Source organism: Pundamilia nyererei, unplaced genomic scaffold (assembly GCF_000239375.1).
Source record: "Pundamilia nyererei isolate P.nyererei 1_Seehausen unplaced genomic scaffold, PunNye1.0 scaffold00040, whole genome shotgun sequence".
NCBI classification, from domain to species: Eukaryota; Metazoa; Chordata; class Actinopteri; order Cichliformes; family Cichlidae; genus Pundamilia; species Pundamilia nyererei.
Genome location: NW_005187441.1, coordinates 303,967 through 325,478, shown reverse-complemented (window position 1 = coordinate 325,478; position 21,512 = coordinate 303,967). Strand labels below are relative to the sequence as shown.

The 21,512-nt window shown below is 41.8% G+C and overlaps 1 protein-coding gene across 3 annotated transcripts in view; it reads left to right on the top strand.

Annotated features, from left to right (window-relative positions):
• The window catches only part of LOC102201222 (fibroblast growth factor 14-like), a 74,009-nt gene that overhangs the window by 20,372 nt on the left and 32,125 nt on the right, over nt 1–21,512 (top strand). For 2 of the 3 annotated variants that reach the window (XM_005730873.1, XM_005730875.1), the window contains exons 2-3: nt 15,581–15,691; nt 21,369–21,472. In XM_005730873.1, the coding sequence (XP_005730930.1) occupies nt 15,581–15,691; nt 21,369–21,472 (215 nt within the window). Of the gene's footprint in view, nt 1–7,591; nt 8,313–15,580; nt 15,692–21,368; nt 21,473–21,512 lie in introns of those variants that run through there. The other variant, XM_005730874.1, reaches the window with a different exon arrangement.

The following is a 21,512-nucleotide window of genomic DNA, read 5'->3' as shown; positions in this document are numbered from 1 at the left end:
TGTGTTTTATTGTTTTTAGGGGTTTTTATTCAAGGTTATCCAGACATTTTTTCTATTCTATGATGTATGCACGATACAGTGGACTGCAAAATGCTGTAAGTAATGGCACAACATGAGTGTCAAATCATTGTACGCATGTTTGTGTTTGTGACTCTGTCTCTTGTTGTGATCAGTTTCTCCGTCCTTTTTCTTCATTAGGTTTCTATTTTTCTACTTTTTAGAGAAACATAAAAATTTACATCTCTTGCACATTATCTGCTACATTTGTTCTTTTCATATGTCAAGAATTTCGAGTTATTACCTATTATTACAGTTTAGCATATTTGATAACTATCTGCTAAACCAGTATTTAACACGTCTACACAATATGCATACTAATGAGCATTTGTACACTATAAGAATAGCCTGAAATATATGGGCTGTGCTATATATAAGCTGATACTAACATTTACTACAACCGAAAAGTGAAAGTTTAAGAAATAAAGAACAGATGAGAAAAACACCCTTCAAATGTCTTATGAGCAATCGGTGTGTTCCCAGCTCCCAAAACAGCAGGTCTGTCCCTGTAATCGACCTTAAGACCTTTGCTGTTGATCAACAAATTCTGAGTTGGAGGAAAAGCGAACTTTGTAGCTGCTCCATGCACCTCTGTTGTGCTACACAGAGAAAAATCTAAGCCCTCAGAAGTTGTATTAAAATATGCAAGGGGGCATGAGGTGTACTAGACCATTTTGTTTCAAGGCTTTTGTAAAAAAAATTAGATTAAAAAAGTAAAATAATATAAAATATGGTATTATTTAAATTGCATTAATATTTTACATATAAAAATAAAAGCCTTTTCACAAGCCAATAAAAAAAATGTACATAGGCCAGTAAAACGCTGAGCCACTGACCTGAGGGTAGTTAGCTGGGACACTGAGTTATCATCGATATTAACATGAGATTTCAGTCACTGCAGTGTCTTTATAACCCTGCGCTTCTGGCGCTAATTTTAAGTTTTAAAGCAATAACAAAACCTCAAAATCTCAATCCCCCTAACCCATTCCCCCCACCCTCCTTCAAAAACTTTAACGCTCGCTTTAACAGCCCGAATGACAAACTATTATGACAGGAACAAAAATACTCTGTGTTTTTATTGCGTCTGTCCTTGTGATGCACATGTCCCTGTGAGTTTTCTGACATCCAGTACATGCAAAGTTTCTCACTGGTCTTTGTGCTAGCAAGCAAAAGAAAGAGAGAGAGGCTGCTGAATGCTTAAAAAAATTGGGATGAGACAGGAATAGGTATAACAAACAGAGAGAAACAAGGAGGAGGAGCGCTAGAGACAGCAGAGACAGCAGAGATGGAAGGAAAAGGGTGGGGGGGGTGAATGAATAATTTAGTCCCCCCATTCCCTCTCTTCTTCTCCCCGCTGTGTTAGAGATGTTACAAACACAGATGAGGAGAAGAAGGGAGAGGATAAGAGAAGAGGGGAGATGGGGACAGGGGAGGAGTGAAAGGTGACAAGGAAAGGACCAAAGGGAAGCAAAGAGTGGAGACAGAAAGAAAGCGGCATCTTCTAATGGTGATTGTTTTCCTTATGTCTAACAGCAGCATAGGCGTGTGTGTGATCATGTGCTTGTGTTTCAGTGTTTGTGTGTGCGCACAGGAGCGAGGCGCAGCAGCAGCAGAGAGGAGAAAGTCAGAAAAGCCCTGTGATTAATGTAATTGATGCCAGATGTGTGTGTGTGTGCCTGTGTGCGTGTTTGTTACCCTCTCTGCATTCAGCAGGTGTTCCCACCCTCCTTTCGGAGACCCACCTGCGTCACTAATCACTCGTTACCTAGGCAACAGTGGACTTCCCCGCGCCTGTGCCTCTGCGAGTGTGCGTACGTGCATGTGGGCGGGTGTGTGAGCGCGAATTATGACTCATCCTGCTGAGTTCAGAGCGGCTATCCTCACACTCCCGTCTGGGGAACACCCACCCACATCTGTTACCTTCCCTGTCTGTATCTCTATCCCCTCATCGCTACATCATCCTCTCTTCACCAGCTCTCTTATCTCCCCTGCCTCCCAGACTCACTGATATTAATAGCTCTTTGATTCTTGATCTCGACACTTGGATGCATTATTTACCTGTTGCTTTGATCAGAGCAGGAGAGAAAGATCAGTCAGCGCAAGCAGCTGTAGTCCTCATGACGGAGCCAGGCAGGCAGATAGAGCGCCACCTGCAGAGATTTTTTAAGAAGTGATTCCCGAGAACCGCCTTAAGTGTAATGCTGACTGATAAAATAGCCTCAGATGGAGGTTATTTTAACTGGTGTGTCCAATTAGATTGTGCTTTATGACCATTTGTGCTTTTCTGCAGTGAAACTTTGTGTTCGTGGCCAACAGTTTAACCGCCCACCCTGCAATCCTGTGCAGCACACCCAACTCTAACTATAGGAAATACACATGAAGCAGAAATTGGGAATCAAGATGTCTTAAAAAATGAATCTCCGTGTTTTTGTTATCATTGTAATTATAAGAAAAAACACTATTTTCACATTTTATGATAATAAATCAGTTACTTCTGATGTGCATGCCATAAACCATTAACCCTGTTATCAAAGCAAAAGAAGACATCAAAAATTTAATTAAACTTTATAATTCATTTATACGTTTGTAGGCAGAAACCTTTTCTCTATTTCCCATCTTATTCCCATCTCTTCAAACTTTGGGTGATTTTTCTAAGAACTGGGACACTGTGAAACAATCAACAATCAATAGGTTTGAAAGCAAACCCTTCTACTTCTTGATTTGTTTTAGGATTGTTTCATTCATAACTAATTTGGGAACTCTGTTTTAACGTTAGAGGGATTTGATGTTGGGTGCCGGGTGATAAAGTTAATGTTCAAGTTTACCCCGAAGGTGCTGGATGGGGATCTGCATGTATCAATCAAATTTTGCTGCTTGTTATCTGACCCCAAAACACAAACTTATGAGGACATGATTCTCCTAAACATTGCTACATGCTGTACAAGAAGCAGTAAGGTCTCGCTTCATTGGAGTAGCGCCCTGTTCAAAAACAGTTAAAATGCCACTAAAGGAAAATAAAAGTGCCCTACAAGAACCAAAGAAGCCAGCTTCACCCTCCCACATCCAACATGTTCAACATGTTTGCGCACTTCTCTCAAGGTAGTCGAGCAGTTTTGGTGGTTTGTTGCCAGAACTGTACAATAATTCTTTTTTTCTCTCTTTCTTGGCAGCACTTTGGTGTTTGTGTCTGAGAACAAACACCTCAAAATGTCACAGGCACTCTTCTTCTGTTAACATTTCATTGCTAATGTTTTTGAGGCAATGAATTTCTTTAATGACCACAGATTTACTTTTGTAAAGGGTTTTTTTTGGTTGCAGTTTGAAGCAACCATAACTATGGCTGCCCACTGCTTCACTGAGTGAATGGGTTAAATGCAGAGAGCGATTTTCCCCAAGGGGACCAATAAAGTACACTTTCTTCTTCTATAGACATAAACCGTGAGAAAAGCTTAGTGCAGTCACCACCAAATTTGAGCTTTACTGCTGCAATAAAAAATACATTTTCATCCCTGTGGATGAAAATGTCTTCACAGCGGATGACGGAGTACATTATAATGAGAGTGAGATAGGGAAAAGTTGAGGTGAAGGAAAGAGGGGTGAGTGCCAGTCTCCTTTAGTGCCCGTAGAGGGCGCCGCTGCCTCTGAGCAGGCTGAGAAGAACACTTCGGTGTGTGGAAAATGTTGAGACAGAAGATAACAGTGTCTCTCAGTGTGTTTCCTCTCAAGGAGAAGATTTTGAATGGATTTAGAAAGAAAGCGAATCACAGTGTTGCATCCTATAGTTTATGCATGTCTGGTGTGTTTGTGATCTTGTGTTGTCTCCCTTTCCCTGTAAAGTTTTTTGTTTTTTTGAGGCTGTGGGCAGTGGAATAAGTGGATGGAAGAAGGCGAGGCTTTTCCTTTTTGAAGCTTCTGAGCAGTGTCCCACCTCCCTGGGATGTTATAAAAAGCAGCTGTGGAGTTGAATTTTAATGGAAATGTAGCTTTGATTTATTCATGACTTCCTTACTTGAAGTGACCTGGATAAAAAAAGAAAAAACCTGTCATCTTCACGCAAGTACACACCAACACTTTCTTTGCTCTCTTTTTTTCTTTTTTTCTTGCTGTCTGGGAGAAAAAAAACAGAGAGAAATGCTTTAATGGCAGCGCGTCATCACTGCCAGAAATTTCAGAGATACCTGCTGAAATGGGACAATAGATGCAGGGTGACGACGTCATGCTGCTGTTGGATCTTGGGTCTGTTAAGCAGAGTTAAATATAACATTAGGACAATGTTAAGGACACAGTGGCAATGACACAGTTTGATCTCTCAGAGATGAAAGATCTGATAGACTCTTCGAGACTTTATTAAATCATTAACGTTAAAGGTTTTACAGTCATTTGAGTTTTTCTCTTACTGTTAGTCATCATGTTAATGAAGGACTTCTGCTGCACTGGTCCTTCGCTTAGACAGGCTCTGCTGCCACCTAGTGGCAATGAGGACCAACATACATCATATTTCTGTGTTACCTTCTTAAAAAAACACAATGTGTGTGTGTGTGTGTGTGTGTGTGTGTGTGTGTGTGTGTGTGTGTGTGTGTGTGTGTGTGTGTGTGTGTGTGTAAAACTCCCCCACACACACATGCAGAGAGAGAGAGAGAGGAAGCAGGGTGACAGGGCTGTCGCTGTCTCTGGCGCTGAAATATTTTGGTTCAAGTGTTCCTGACCTGCTTCTGACGTCAGGAAGCCTCACAGCAACATCCGATTATTTTTTAATCACATCCCACTGCCCTAAAGTCATTTTTTTGAAGCCGCACAACAAGGAAAAAAAAAAAGACCTAAGACAGGATAGCACTTTCATTATTATTGCAAAGTTTTATAACAGAGAATTTTCAAAGTAAGATAAAGAAACTATAGTAAAAAACCCCAAGAATAATTAAAAACATATATATTTTAAAATGAACACAGTAATAATTTTAGCCCCAGACTATACCAGGATCAAAAGGATTTACCTGCAGGGAAAAATGAATACTATCAAGTATAGTAATTACCATTAATCACCAAACTGCACCTTCTGGTTGCAGGGCACCACCAAAAGCACCTTGTGCTTCCTGGTTAAATTATGAATATGCAAAAGCTAAATTAAGCTGAATTACAGCTGTGCGTATTTTCCTCCACACTGAAGTTTAGCCCAGCATATTTAAAGCACACGTTGGTATCACTGCTGCCGCATATCTGCAGAGAACTGCACCGTGCCAACTTGATCAAATGTGTTGTTCTCTGATAAAAAATTGAGGTTCTAGCCGGCGCGTCTTCAAAGACCCACGGGTCCTAACCCCACGGCCCTGTTACTCATCGTAAAGACAGATAGACTGGCGACGGTTTCGGGATTTTCTTTGATATCAGTTTCCCCAGAAGAAAGTGGGGGAAATTCATTTCAATGCTCTTTGTGTCCAACTGGGTCCCAGCCCAGCTCTTTATTCTGGAGAGATTGCTGACCTACATGCAGTACTGAAAAAGACAGATTCAGGCAGGCTTGTGAAGTTTAGGCAAAACATAAATTTTCAAAATAATAATAGTGAGTTTCACTGTTTGGGGGGTGATTAAATGTAAGGTGTCCTTATGGTGCATTTACCTGCTTAGAAATAGAGGTGTGACGTCAGCGCACAGGGTTGAGTTACAGCTGTTACTGCCCCACATGCTGTCACATTGTGGGTGAGTATCGTGTAGTCCGTCCCGTGGTGTAACCTTACAGCCGGAAACCTGCACCTGTAATATATATATATATACAAGCATGTGCACTGTAGGCGAACCACACAGGCAAGGCTGCCCCGCAATTTATCAGGCTATCAGTGGAGCCCAACTCTTGCATTTTTAAACCACTCATTCAGACAGCCTTTCCTGAGCTGAATACAGACAGCGGGGATATGTGAGGTGGTAATGAGCAGAACAGGCTTCACTGGCTAAAGCACTGTTCATTTTTTGCCAGTATAGAATGAAATAAGTAGAAGGAAGCTGGTGAATGTAAGAAAAAGCGGAACTGAAGCCAGCACAGTGCTTTATGTCTTTAAACATATCCACGTCCATAGAAAACACTTGAGACATTAATGGATATAAATCAAAGGCGGGAAATTAAATTTAATCAAGGGCCAGACTGGCATAAAAAGAAAACAGCCCTCCAGAATTTTCCCTTTCTCGGCTATAGCTGAGATTTTACAAAGCTGATACCATAAATCTACCTGAAAGTTGACCCGTACCTCACTTGATTACTTAAGTTACTTGACTGAGCTACTTCTTAAACTCATTGCAATGTATCACAATTTAAAGACCCAAAGTGTTTGCAGAGAGATTTTATAGCCAAATAGCAACAGTATTTTGCATCTTAACGGGTCAAGCAATGTATGCAGATCCTAAATTGAAAACCAGCTACTGCTGTTAAGTTTCCTGAAAACCAATCACGAAAATGCTAAAACCAGAACGTTTAGCATTAATGGCTGTCTTGTTGAGGTCTGACAGCACAGTGACACCGTAAACTCCTACGTAAACAGTGGCTGTGCGTTTAATTAGAAACATTTTAAATAAATTATTAGCCACAAATCTGGGTTCAGCCTTACAGCAGGACTAAGGCGCGCGTAAAGGACCGTAGAAGTTCGCAGCTTGCACTTACCTGCGTTTTATTTCAGAGTAAAACCCACCTGCTGCCGCTCCAGCCGGTGACGTCGTCCCCTCCTCCCCACCGGCCCGAGGATGACCAGTTGTTTTTGAGAGCGCGTGTGTGGCCGCTCGCCCGGCGCGTGGCTCCAGCAGCCGTGTGCTTTCAGGTAGAGAGCGCTCGCGCTTTCAAGCGTCAAATAACCTGAGGGTACCAACGCGAGGACATCCGGTCATTACCTTCAAAGTAACAAGCGCCGTAACTGACGCTGAAGCTTTGACACATACCCCAAATGATAACTTAACGGGACAGTTTCCGAACTGGAAGCCTAAATTTATTTATATATGCTTTTCTTAAAGCGTTAAAAAGAACAGCTTTTCTCAATTAGGCGTAGAAAAAAAATTAAATATATCAATTAATTAATTAAAGGTTCAATAAAACAACAAAACAAAACAAACAAACAATAATTACAGTAAATAAGAATCAGACTATTGCAGGACAAATTTAACAATAACGCAACGCTTAGTTTACACTGAAAGGCGAGCATAAGTCATTAAATGTTTTTTAAATAAATAAATACATAATAAATGTTTTTACAAATTTGTGACATTTTTTCCTAAAATGTATAAAACTGACCCCTTGATGGCAGCAACAGGTTGTTAAATCACGGAACAATCAGAGTAGAATAACAGAGTCAGACTTGAATAATAATAATAATAATAATCTTTTTTTATGATCTAAATATTTTTATTTTCTTTGCCGTCAAGTGGCTCATTAATGCGCACAACCCTTTTGGAACCACAGAGAGGGCTATGAGGCTTTCACTGTGAAAGACAAACCGCCCTCTTTCCGGTGATGCTCCTTGTGACTCTCGTTAGTTGCACACAGCTGGATGGGCTCGCGCCGGCAGCACGCGCGCCTCGCGCTTCAGTCAGCGGAATACAAACGGGCGCTTTTCAGAGGAGAGGACGCAACTGCTTTCTGAGGCACTGCTGTGTCTTTCAGATATTTTTTTAATTGCCGGTCTCGCCCGTTAACCATGGGAGCACAAACTGACGAGCGGGGTGTGGAAAGATTGTTTGGAGGAGCCGTTCAGTGACAGCTGCTGTTCCCTGACTGACAGACAGACCGGTGAAACGTGACGGACAGGTAAACCGCTGTGCGTTTCAAATCTATGGCCAGAAGAATATCGGCAGCAGAAAATATGCAGTAACGTGAAGCGGTGTGGTTTATTATTTTTTTTATATATATATTTTTTATTTTTCTTGGACTTTACCGCGTTGTGGCTGAAGTATGGGGCCGTTATAGCCGGTAAAGCGGAGACTGGAGGTTTGTGTCTGGTTTCGTCTGCGCTCCGTCCCCTCCGGTGGACACAACTGAAGAGACTGGAGACGAGGACGGAGACAAGGCTGTTTTTGTATCGGCTGAGCCATGGCAGCGGCAATCGCCAGCGGTTTGATCCGGCAGAAGCGACAAGCAAGAGAGCAACACGCCCACCGACCGACTGCTCACCGGCGGCGGAAGAGCCCCGGTAAGAAGCAGGGGCTGTGCAACGGGAATCTGGTCGACATCTTCTCCAAAGTCCGGATATTTGGATTGAAGAAGAGGAGGCTACGGAGGCAAGGTGTGGAGGAGGGGGGGTTGCACATGCATGCACACATACACACGGTTGCAGGGACGCAAACCTATTGATACACACGTGCGCGCGCGCTTCTACACACGCATGCGGGTATGCACTTTTACGCACGGCCACATTTTGTGCACAATCTCCTTCACGTTCACGCCCTGGCAGGCTGGGGCACGCGTATACGCACGAGCACACGCACGCGCAAGCACCCCGAACATGCAAAAATACACACTGCCAGACTCAGCCCCAGTCTCCCTCTCTCTCTGTATCCTCCATCTCTCTTTCCCCTCTGTAGTGTGACACACACTCGCGCGCACTGTCATGCCTTGTTGTGCCCTATGGTTCAGTAGTTTCCAGGTACATCCATTATTGAAGCCGCAGATTAGTCTGTCTAGCCTCTCTCTCTCTGCCTGTCTCTATGTGGACCTCTGCCTGGCTCTCTCATTTTCAGCTCATAATTGAAAGTGCCTTATCACCAAGATCACACTTTGCCTTAACACTAGCAAAATGTCAGACAAAAAACCCCAAAACTAAGCAATGACAGCAACAAATTAACCTTTATTTCTTGTTTCCTCCCTATAGAGAAATATGGAAACAGATTTGTTTATGTGGAGGTAAAAAAACAAAACAAGAAAAGGGAAAAAAGTAAGGAAAATTTTCCACCATTCAGCTCTCAAGGCCCACTCAAATCCAAATTAACATCATTGTTACATCATGGGACGGGCTCTTTGCCACAAAGGGAAGTGATTACACGTAGAAGTGAATGTAGATTAATGAGAATGTTGTGATGGTGCGCTATAGAAAGCGTTCAATAGCAGAGACGATAAGTGCTGTTGTAATCAATTGATTGTGTGAGAAACCAGCAGGTGACGGCGTGCGGGAGGGGAGGGGAGAGGGAGGCAGGAAATGAGAGGAGGAGGTGGGGGGATGATATGGAGGGGTGGCAAATGTGAGGAGTTGCGCCGATATGAATTTGTTGTCACTGGTTTGGTCTGGTGACTGATGGGAAAATTTGTGGGGGATTTGAGAGCCTGATTCCAGAGCTCGTGGGAGTTGGAGGTGGTCTCGCTTCTCCATTGTCCCCCCCGCTTCCACCCTTCTCTCGTCTCTCTCATCTTATTTTCCTGTGTTTCCTTCTCGTTTCCTTTCTCACCTTGCCAACTTTCATCCTTATCTCCTTTCTTTCCTAATCGTCTTTCCTTTCAATTCTCCTGTCCTCTTTTCTTAATTTTCTATTTTTTCCCACCTCGTGCTGACATTTCTCCACCTTTCACCTCCATTTCCTCAGAAATTTTTCCCTCCCTTCACTTCCTTTCTTCTCCTCCTCTTCTTCATTCCTCCACCTCCTCCCCCGCACCATAATCTTCCCCACCTGCCTTAGATCTTTTTATCTGTTGTTCAAGCTTCACCTAGTCACTTCCTGTGCATTGTGGCCTCCTATCCTTTCTCCTCATTCCTCCCCTATTTTCCCTTTCCTCTCTTTATCGTCTCCTCAGCGTACTGCTCTCCTTTCCATTCAAATCTCCTTCCTTGCTTTCATCCCTCAATTTCTTCTCTCTCAGTCTCTTTCTCCTACTTTCTCCTTTTCCCCTTCTTCATTCTTCCTCACCTCCTTTAATCTCCTGCCCTTTGGTTCATGACCCCCACACTCTCCACCTCGTCCTGCGTCCCTGCATCCTTCTCCTTCCTTTTAGGTATTCCTGTCTTTCCACCCGTTGTTTTCCCTTGCCTCCCTCCATTTCTGTGTTCTCAGCTGTGAGAGCTGCTGGTGGAAGCTTGGCAACATCCATAGTGTCTGTGCTTTGTGTGTGTGTGTGTTAAAATGAGAAAGATTTGCCAACATCCCCTACTGTCTTCCAGAGGTTTTGTGAAGGAGACACATACACACCCAACTCACAATGATCCGCAGCCTCCATTACTCAATAACTCGAACACACATGTTATATCTGCGTGCTTCTTACTGCTGAAAATGTGATATCTGACCAAAGCGCCTTCTCGTCCACAGTTATTCTTTGTTAGTTGTTATTATTAGTAATTAGACATCTGAGCAGAGAACTCATCACACTGGTGTGGGTGGATTTTAGTCAACAGTCTTTAAATCCTGCAGTGAAATCAGCTTCACTTAAGAGCTGCTGCCATCACTGGAGGATTTGATTGCCACACGACGGACATGCAAATGAAAAAACAAACAAAAATATAACAATTGTTGCCAAAAGAATAAAGAAATTGTGCTTTAAAAAAACATTCACCTGCTGTCATACACTCTCATTCTTGGCTTTGGGGCTAATTAGAGCAGATGCATTGCATACAAAATACATTGTTTCAATACATTTTATAAACAAATATTTCCCCAAATAAAATACTGAACATGACACTTTAAAAAAAAAAATTACCGCTTCTTCAGTGCGTCACATAAAGTTAAACGGGGCAGTGTGCTTTGATTTCTGTTCTGTGGTGACAGGCGAATGCTGGGCAGGTAAAGTCTTATTTTGAATCATAAATATCACAGCTGTCAGTTGGAATCATGTTTACATTAAAGCATGGGACTCACAAGAGCACGAAACAAAAGAAAAGTGCAGCTGAAGCGAGGAATGTCTTGCGTATAGAGACGCAACACGTGTTTTCGCCATCATTTAAAAAAAGCCTTCAGTGTTTAAAATGATCACGAACTTTGACAAGTCCAGACATTGCAACAAATGGACGTTGGTTTCAATTTATCAGACAACACAAAAGAAATTACCGTCTACAGACAGGCGTTTTTATGATGAGCAACATATTATGAATGATTTCATCTTTAATCTCTCCCGAATCCAATCAGAAGCAAAGTTACTTTTCTTAAGGGAGACCATTAAATCTGTGCTTGCAATTAGTGATAACATGCATGTGCGTGCACAGATTTTTAATTTCTGGTAAATTTTGCTTCATTTAAAGAGATATAGTTGCTTTTTCTAGTTGTTTTTGTTTCTAGTCATAAAAAAACAGATTTTTCTTTTAAACCTGTAAGTGTTTTATCCAGGACATAAAAACCTGACCTGGCATTTACTCAGGCCTTGCAGTAGGAATGTTTTCTCCAGGCTGACCTCTGATCACGTGCAGACCCTCTCCCAAGAGGCAGAGCCTAACTAAAAGGCAACTGAGCTGCTTCCATGTTGCCACATGAACCTGAATCTGGACTGAGTTGCTCTCAGTAAAACGGATTTCCACGGATCAGGTGCCAAATTGCCAATATTCTGCCACATTTTAAAGCCGGTGACTGACTGTCACCCACCGCAGCGAGAGGAAGCTCTGTGGCTCACTCTGTCGCCTCTGTTGCCCAGATGCTACGTCTGTGAAGCTGCATGTCTGCACAGGGTGTTCCCGTGCTTTGCAGTCAATGCATAATAAGAAGCAGTATAGATAATCAATGAAGGACGGTGCTCTTGTCAAGGCTAGAAAAGCCTGTGAAGAAGTACCAGCACAGCGCAGCATTGAAGCAACGATGAAGATGTGGCTCAGACTTGGCATAAAATTTGATCAGGCTGTCTCATTATGAAAAAATTCAGGTTAAGGACTTGTATTATTTATATCTCTAGATTCATATAAATGCCCCCTTTTCAGCAGCGCCTGTTCCTCTAATCACTAATCACGTTGATGCAAATGAGGATGAAATTGGTGCACTCGGTTTCTGGACGTGAATTCTTCGCTTGGGTGCTTTTGTTTGGTGAGACGGTGTGTGCGTGTGTGCAAAGAAAAAGAGAGAAGGTCTTCAAGCGTCTCGCTTGTATGAGACACTTGTGTTGCAAACCGTATTTTACGCCGCATGTAGACTCAGACTGGGGCGAATTAACAGACAATACGACATGTCAAATCAGCGTGGCAGCCTGATTGGCTGACTGATTGAATCAGATCACATCGTGGGGAAAATTTAGCTCTGTGTGTGCGTGCGTGCGTGCGTGTGTGTGTGTGTGTGTGTGTGTGTGCGGACTGGGGAATACCCTTTCACTGGAACAGTCTGGAATCACGAGACTGTTGCCATGGCAACCCAAGAATGGGAATTTCTCTAGCAACAGACAGGATGGAGGGGAGATACTGGGAATTGTGGGAATGTCACCTCGACGACAGTGGGGAGATGACTGTAGCAGCGGCTGCTTCGTGCGGTGGGAGAAGGAGTGAGTGGATGAGCAGGTGACTCTTAGAGGGTTATTGATTTTTTGTGTGTGTGTCTTTTTTCATCTTTTAGAGCAGCGAGTTATGCAAAGACCAACATTCACCACTTTTAAATACATGAGTGTATTGTTTTCACGCTAAACTCCTGAAAGCGTGGTGTTCAGGTGAAGGCTAACACAGTTGAATTCGATCATCTTATGGAGTTAGGTAGGTTGTTATATACAGACGGGGAACAAATGAAAAACTCAACAACAAAATTATCAGAAAAGATATTTGTTTATTTAGTGTTTTGACCATGAAAGACCATGAATGATGATTTTTATTTGGGGGGGGGGGGGGTCTTCCAGAGGACTTCTGTCACTTTTGCTTCACCCTCTGTTCAGAACTTTATATTCTCTCGCCTGTAAATAAGACAAAGCTAAAGAGGAGCCATGTTGCTAGTGCAGATTGTGGAACTGGAACCTGCTAGCTAGCACCTCTTTCTTGACGACATCACTTACGTCACAACAGATGGCAGCCTTGACTGATGTCTCTCAGCCACAAAAAAACCCACAAAACATTTCATGACTCTATGATCACCCGATCTTCCACGACGACCATCGCAGCTGACGACAAGCCCGAGCCGAGCATAATGAGTCAGTCCTACCATTCGGTGAACCCTCACGTGCAGCACGGAGGCTGGAAGAGATCATTCCCATCAGGGTAGAAGCGTTTCATCACAGGATAGAGGGGATCTCTCAGAACAACCTCGGATTGATTTGCTGTGACCTTTCAAGCGAAGGCAGTGGTTAATCAGACTTTTTCTGCCACACCTCAGTAACCCAAGAAACACACACACAGTGGGGGACACCCCACAGTCTGAGAAGCCATGTTAGCACGACTCATTTGCCACCCTTCTGTAAAAAAGGAGATTCCTGCACTCTTCTCTGTAGATGCGAGATTAAGTTTACACGTCACACATATTGTGATTTTTGCAGCCCAACTTGGAAATAAATTGTTCCGTTAAACAAATCGCCCGTCCTTGTAAATTCCCATCGGCAGAGTCACAACACCAGCCAGAAAACGTGTTCTTTTATTACACGCTGCCACTAAAATCCACCTGCTGCAGTATATCCATATCAGACAGGGTTTTTTAAAGCCTACCGAGAGACAGATGTATCAAGGCAAAGCCCAACTGAAAGGTCTCATCTGTGCCTCCAGGTTTAGCTCTAATGCAAAAATAAATTTCACACTCTGTTTTATTAATGCATTTTAGTTGATGGCACACCATGGGGGGAAAAAGATGAGGATGAGAGACAATGAATTAAATTTACAGCTGTCTGAGAATACGCGTCACGCGAACAAGGATAGATTGAAATGTGACTGATTTCAGCGTCTCTGAAGCAGGCGCTGTGCTCCCTGACTTTAGATTCAAATGTTGAGGGTTATATGGGATCACAAAGCAAAACGAAATACCCAAACTGTCAGCTGGAAACATGTTTACTTAAATGCATGATTTATTTATTTATCTTTTACAAGAGAGAAGCAAGAATAAAATGGATTTCTACCGAGGAGCGTTTGAAAGTATCTATTATATTATTTAGAAATCTTTAGTATAAAATGCGATCGATCCTTCCCTTGTGATTTCATAGCCGTCTCTATATTCTAACTAAGATTTTATTACAGACGCCACCGCATATCATGCTTGGTTGTGTGCTGTGAATTTTTGCAGTTCAAGTGCTGGTTACAAGCGTCATGGCTCCTCTTTCCTCCTTCTCCCCTGCTGCACAAGATGGATTCTACGCAAAGATGGAAAACACCCCTCTCCCTCTCTGTCTCCCTCTCTCACACACACATGGTCCTCATTAACTGGGTCACTCGCAGCTTTTTTTCCCTTCTCTATGCATTAGGGTATACCTCCACAGAGTCCCTCTCTGTCTCTCACATACATGTTCAAAGGGGATTCCCACCCCTTTTTATAGCTGCGAAGTCACGATGTGTGTTATGCAGGGAGAATGGGCGTAGTCACGAGCGTGTGTGTGTGTGTGTGTGTGTACGTGTGTCTGTATGTTTGTGAGATGTCATTTTAGATAATCAGCTTCAGCAACCACTGTGTGTGTTTGTGTGGATGAGCGTTGTGCAGAGGGAGAGATGATAGAGAAAATAACTGTTAGTACCTGTCGAAGAAGCGCCTAAATGCCTAACTAAGACCCAGTCAGAGTTTCGTCCGATTTTCAGTCTCTCTCTGTCCTTCTGTGACTCTCTCGATCTCGATCTTTGTCTAGTGAATCAGTCTGTTGTCTGTCTCTCAGCTGCTTTACATGTCCGTTGTCATTTCGTGCGTTTCCACCCTCTCCTTCAGGCCCGCTGTCACTTTTGTCATTTTGTCTTGTTTTAGTTGTTCCTTGTACGAATACAGGATGCACGGAGTCAAACGGCGAGAGGCAAATGCAGCTTCTGCTTAATTGTAGCGACATGAAATAGCCGAGAGCACAGCCTTCTGTTTGCTACATTAGATGTGCTTTTTAATTATTGCAGAGGTTTCAAAATCTGCGGCGGTTATTAAGTATTTACGTACGATGTATTTGAATCTGAGCTTTAAAATAATATGGGGGGAAAAGTGCTTGAGATAAAGAGAAATCATTAGAGCAGACAGAATAGCACGTGTATACAAAGATGTTGGTAAATCATGACAGAGCACAGTAGACACAAAGCTATTTAAGGCTGCACTTTACCATCAAAGGTTCAGAAATAATTTATCAATGTTATTCAAGTGGAACAATGACCACGAAGGACGGATTAGTCCAAGAATCCTGTAATGGATTGGATGTGCTTGACTAGTCTCTCCACAGGAAATCCCTCAGGATGCAGGAGGCTTCATGTGGTCACATTGTCCTTCTTTTTAAACTGTACTGTGCCACAAATACGTCCTCCGAGATGTGCGCAGGATGTGAGTTCAGAGCAGGAATTTTCTACATAAATCAGCGTTGAAACGGACACAAATCACCACTTGGTTTTGTCTCGTGTTGCTTAATGATATGCACGAGTCCTTAATATGTGCGGCATGCTCTGATTTGAAGATCAGCTTGTTTTTCAACTCTTCCTCTCTCTGTCTTTTGTCTGTGTTTTGTGGCGTGTAGAACCACAGCTGAAGGGCATAGTGACCAGGTTGTTCTGCAGGCAGGGCTTCTATCTCCAGATGGGCCAGGATGGAAGTCTGGACGGGACCAAAGACGACAGCACCAACTCCTGTTAGTAGACACGCTACACACCCACACTCACGCACACATACACACACTGGAAGACATCATAAACAATCATGTGTATATAAGGAATAAAACATCTGGAGATATTCAGTCATAGTCAAAAGAAAGTACACCCTCTTTCAAGTCTAAGGTTTTATTCATAAGGACATAATGAAAAATCATCTGTTCCTCAGAAGGTCTTAAAACTATATAAATATCATATATAATATAATATGGCAACAAAAATAATTGAGTAAAATAATTAAGTGTGCCTTTACTGCTTCCATAGGAATTAAGAAGGTCAGTATCAGACAGGTGCTGCTAATCAAATGCACTTGGTTAACTGATCATCAGCAGGTGTGAACACCTCTATAAAAGCAGAAGTTTGGGAAGTTTGCTGGTCTGTTGCATTCAGGTGTGTGTTTATACAATACCAAGATAGAAAGGCAATGATCCCTTTCTATCAGTTGTTTTCTTAGAGAAACAACTGTTGCTGCCTGTCAGTCTGGGTGGGGTTATAAGGTCATTTCGAAACCATTTGAAGTTCATCATTCCACAGTGAGACCAGGTTGTTCAGTAACCTAGAAAACATTCAGCATAGCCGACAGTCTTCCCAAGAGTGGATGTCCTGGCAAATCCACCCCAAGGTCAGAGCATGCAATGCTCAGAGAAACTGCAAAAATCCCAAGAGCTACATCTCAGAGTCTACAGGCCTCAGTTAGCGTGTTAAATGTTAAAGTTTATGACAGCACAATGAGAAAAATAGTGAACATGTAAGGATTGTTTGGAAGTGTTGCAGGAGAAAGCCTGTTCTCTCTAAAAAGATCATGGAAAGCATGGATTAGGTTTTCAAGATTACATCTGAACAAACCACAAGACTTCTGGAACAATGTGCTTTGGACAGACCAGACCAAAGTGAAGCTGTTTGGTCATGATGCACAGCGTGGTGTTTGGGAAAAACCAAATGCAGCACAAACACCTCATATAAACCGTCAAGCACGGTGGTAGCGTACTGATAATTTGGGCTTGTTTTGCAACCACAGGATTTGGGTGCCTTACAGTTATTTAGTTGACCATGAACTTCTCACGGTCAACTAAATAACTTTAAATAAATTTGATTTCTAGAATCAAATGTGAGGTCATCTGTCCTACAGCTAAAGCCCCAAATCGGATGATGCAAAAGGACAAAGATCACAAGCACAGCAGCAAATCTACAACAGAAAATAATCAAGGTTGACTTGATTATAAAGCTGTGGTGGGATCTTAACAGAGCTGTTCATAAACAAATGCCTGCAAACCTCAAAGAACTGAAGCAATGTTGTAAAGAAGAGTGGACCAAAGGTCACAGAGGGAATGATTACGATTAAGTTGCTACTAAAGGTAGCTAGCTACTGAGTGGGTGTACTTTCCACACATTACTTATGCATTTTGGCTTTTGTTAGCTGAATAATGACAGGTATGTTTCAAAAATGTTTTCAAATCATTTTAAGACTTGTTAAAGGCCATATGTTCTTTTTTATTATGTCCTGATATATAAAACCTTAAATTTAACAGAAGGTGTATTTTCTTTTTACCACGACTGTACAAACAGCCCAAATGTGTATTTCTGTTGTGGAAAACGGTGTCAAAGGTGGACAAGGCTTTTTCACAGTCTGCTCACAACAATATGTTCCAAAGTTTGTTGCAGTTCTTATTGTACAGATTAGTAGCATGAGGTGTAATGCTATTTTTATGTAAGAAGTCTACACGAAACTGCTTTAACGTAATGGCCAGATTGCCAAATTGTCACTTGTAAAGTGACAGAGTATTTTATTTGCTTTCTTACAACATCTGCTCATGGCAACTAAAACTACAGATGTGTTTGTTTTTCAGAATTTACATTATGTGGAAAAAGAGCTTCCTTTAAACTTTAGGTGGCACGCAAATTATCGTGAATGCCACACATGCCTCAATGCATGAAAAAGCATGAATTTATTTATGTAAAACCTAATTAATTATCAAAAACACACATTAATTAAAAGTATCTCATGCATGTGCTGCTGCATAAACAATACAAGTAAATTGGAATTAGACTGAATACACATTCAGTGACATACTCTCTGAGTTTTTCAGGCTATCCATGAACCGCAAACGTTTACATGATAAATAGTTTCTCATTCGTGATCAAACTAGCATTTTTAACACAATGATTAAACATTTTATTAAGATATGTAAGAAAAGCTCTCAGTTCATGTATGTTCCCTTGTGCTTCTTGGTGGCAAAACACCTTTTTTAACATTTAAGCATCATTTGGGTCATATAGAGGTCAGAGCCATTGCTAATAATTGGCCTCCTGGACAGACAGTTGCACACTCTTGACAGATGCACGTACGCAAGGCACGTCAACCAGTATCTACAGTAAATAAGAGAGAAATGAGAGGAGCGTTATAAACCAAATATATTTCATAGCAGTGTAAAAACTACTGACACTGTTTCTCAAGGCTGCCTGGGAATCTAGAGATGACGTGTCAATCTCTCGACCCTCATCTAATATGAAGGTTGGGGCACGTGTTTTTTTCCCCACTGTTAAAGAGGAGAGTCTATTGGGAAAGAGAGAAAAAAAGACAAGATAGATATTCAATAAATATTTTACAGTAGTTATAAGTGGTTAAATAGAGGTTCCTCAGTTTGCAAGGGAATTAGTAACATGTTCTTCAGCTTTACCGTTCAGTCACAGTGATCTGCACTCAACAGTTTTTAACTGGTGGCAATGACTGAAGCTGCAGTCATGAAAGAAGCAATGAGACATTAACAGAGTGTTTATCATTGCTCCATTTGGGACATTTGACATTTTCTTGGAGCTGACCAAATGTTCTGGGACAAGTGGCTGCTCTTAGAGTTTATTTTATTAATTTTTTAAGGCTCACTTTATCGGACCCTCTACGCCCAACCCAGCCCCCCGGGGGAGGAGCGGCAGATGGACAGCTTATTGATTGATGTAGCTTTGTTGTAATATTCTGATGTACTGGGCTTAGAGAAAATCAAATGCTAATCAGTAATCACTGCGGCGTGCCACTCACTCATCCAAAGTGTCCTTTTCACATTGGCCGAGTCGCCTGAGCTCTGCGGTCCGCCTGTTGCGGTAGTGTTCTACTTATTTACTATAATTATTATTTTTTATTTATTTTGCCAAATGTCCTCACATCTACATTAATTTATTTATTTTTAACATTTCCACCACAACGAGTCTGCAGTAAGTAGATGAGACAAAGCTTGTTGCCAAGCTGCAATTTATTTATTTTTTTATTTTTCATTTGTCTGGTCAGTAACATTTCCTGCTGCATTTAAAGGGACAGCTGTCAGCACCTCTGATCAGTTTCATGTCTTCATGTTAATGAAGGCTGTGCAGCACGATGGTGGTTGACTAACTGTGGTATCTATCGAGTCTGATTCCTCGCAGGTGTGCTTGGGCATATTTCCACTGTAAATGTTGGTTGAGAAATCAACAACCATTTCTAAGCAACCTTGATTAATGAGGGCTCTGATATCCCAGGTGCAATCAGCCTTTGATTACAAAGAAAAGAGCACATGCACTGTTGTGACCTTCATTTTAGGTCATGGTTGTTTTTTTTAATGCTTTTACGCGATAATGTGTGCACTCGTTTCCTTTCTAAAGGTCTCAGCTGTCGAAAAAAATACTCCAAATGTTAGTCAGCAAGTACTGTATCTATACCTAAGGGTAAATACAGTATACGGTTGGTGGATGCATATCACATCAATAGGAGTTCATTGCCTGACAGCCGTATAAAACTTTCAGCAGTTGACAGTGAAGTCTGTGGATTATCCAGAGTATCTGGGACATTGTCGTAGGAAAAACACAGTTGCTGTTGGAGGCAGAAATCTCAGAGGCGGATGTTTCGAAGCTGGGCCTCAAACTCACAACATGAAACGACGACATCTTTAAGCTCGAGCCGTGGGACGCGGCAGCTAATCAAAAGAGGAGTCACAAACGCCCAAGACAATTATACCGGCAGCGATAGAGGAAAGCATCCGCACAATAAGACAATAATGTAAAGTCTAGATCTGGATTCACAGAATGCAACGGAGAATGAAAAACCTAATAAAATGCTTTTTTTTTATCAGCTGGAGAGGTTCAGGTAGGTGAGAGGAAGCGAGGGAATGGACAACAGACTTCAAACTCTAATGAAACTTAGATATGTAAAATAGTATAGCTGAATAAAATCAAAGGTAGACATCATGAGTTAACAAAAATGCTGTGGATGTTAGGTTACAGCTAATCTATCACACGATTAGTTTATGTTGACCTGAGGAACCAAAGCTGTATATTACATTGAAAATATTCTCCTCTGTGTACACAAAGAAAGAAGGATTCACCTTAAACCTTGCTTGATGCTGTTTGTGTGTCGGTGCTGTCAGCACGCAGATCACACGAGTTAAATGTGGCACCACTTTAGCCGACCTCAGCGAGAGACAGAAGAATTTTAACAACCTTGAAAGGTCATAACTGCCGATGGGCGTGATTATTTTCATCTTTTCATATCCGAGGATCTAGATTAAAAAACTATATCAGAATGGAAATCGTGAGCATATTGTCGGTGATTTTTCATGCCCTGCCTTTGTCTTTGCGGGTTTATTTTAAAATTGAAAGATTTGCTGCTTGTGATTGTTTAACTGAAGTGACACTCAAGGCCTGATTGGGTTATTTGCTCCGTTTTTGCATCAATTTAATTTTAATCCTGATTCTCTCGCATGCAGAATCCATTACTGTCTTACTGATGTTTGTAAAGCAGTTTTGGTAAAATTGAAGTCACTCTCATAGAGCTAAGAACATAATTAGAAAGCACAGTGATAATGGAGAGCCACAAAAATGCCATAGGTTATTTCTTCTTCTTGTAAACTGCCTAAATGAATTCCTTAGTTGACCCCTCAAAGAGTAAATAATGTCATCTACTGATATTCAGGTTTAAAGTTCTGTGTATATGTTGAGTTATAATTCTAGATTATTTATCTATTATTCAGTTTAAGAAAAGAAAACAAGATAAAAGATGCTACGTGATTGCAGGAAGTGAACAAAACCACCGGTGACGCTAGCCCCCGGGCTACATGGGTGCAACCAGCCGTCTGTTTCTTTACCGTCACTGACTGCTGTTCTATTTAAATAACACTGACCGATGGAGCTGAGAGGTGGACTGTGCCTCTGGAAAAAATGAGAAGTGGCTCATATTAAAATGTCACAGAGCCCTTGGTTAAGATATCCTTATGTCCTCCACCAGATCTTTATTTTACTGGTGTTCAGATTCAGATTAAACAAACATTTTTCACTGTCCTGCAACGCTTTTAAGAAGACTTTGGTCACAAAGTCTTTTATATGTTAAGCTGAACAATGGATGATTTTTTTTGCTGCACAAATAATATTTCTTATCCAGTTATATTAAATATGTTAATAGACACCTATGAGCACTGGTGTTGGGATAGAAGAAAAGAAATCCATCTCTCTTCTGTAAAATTCAGAATTTAAAAGCCCTGCAAGCAGCCCCACGAGACCGTGGAGGCTGCTTCACCCTTCACCAGTTGACCAAACCAACTGAGCAGTTCTGGGAGCACTGCATTTCAACAAGAGACACACAACAAGTGTGCAGGAAGCGCGAACACATGAACTGAGTTTGTCTCCTTTTGTCTTCAGCTCTGTTTAACTTAATTCCTGTGGGTCTGAGAGTCGTGGCCATCCAATCAGTTAAGACCGGTCTCTACATCGCAATGAACGGAGAGGGTCACCTTTACTCCTCGGTGAGTGCACGCACACACACACACACACACACACACACAC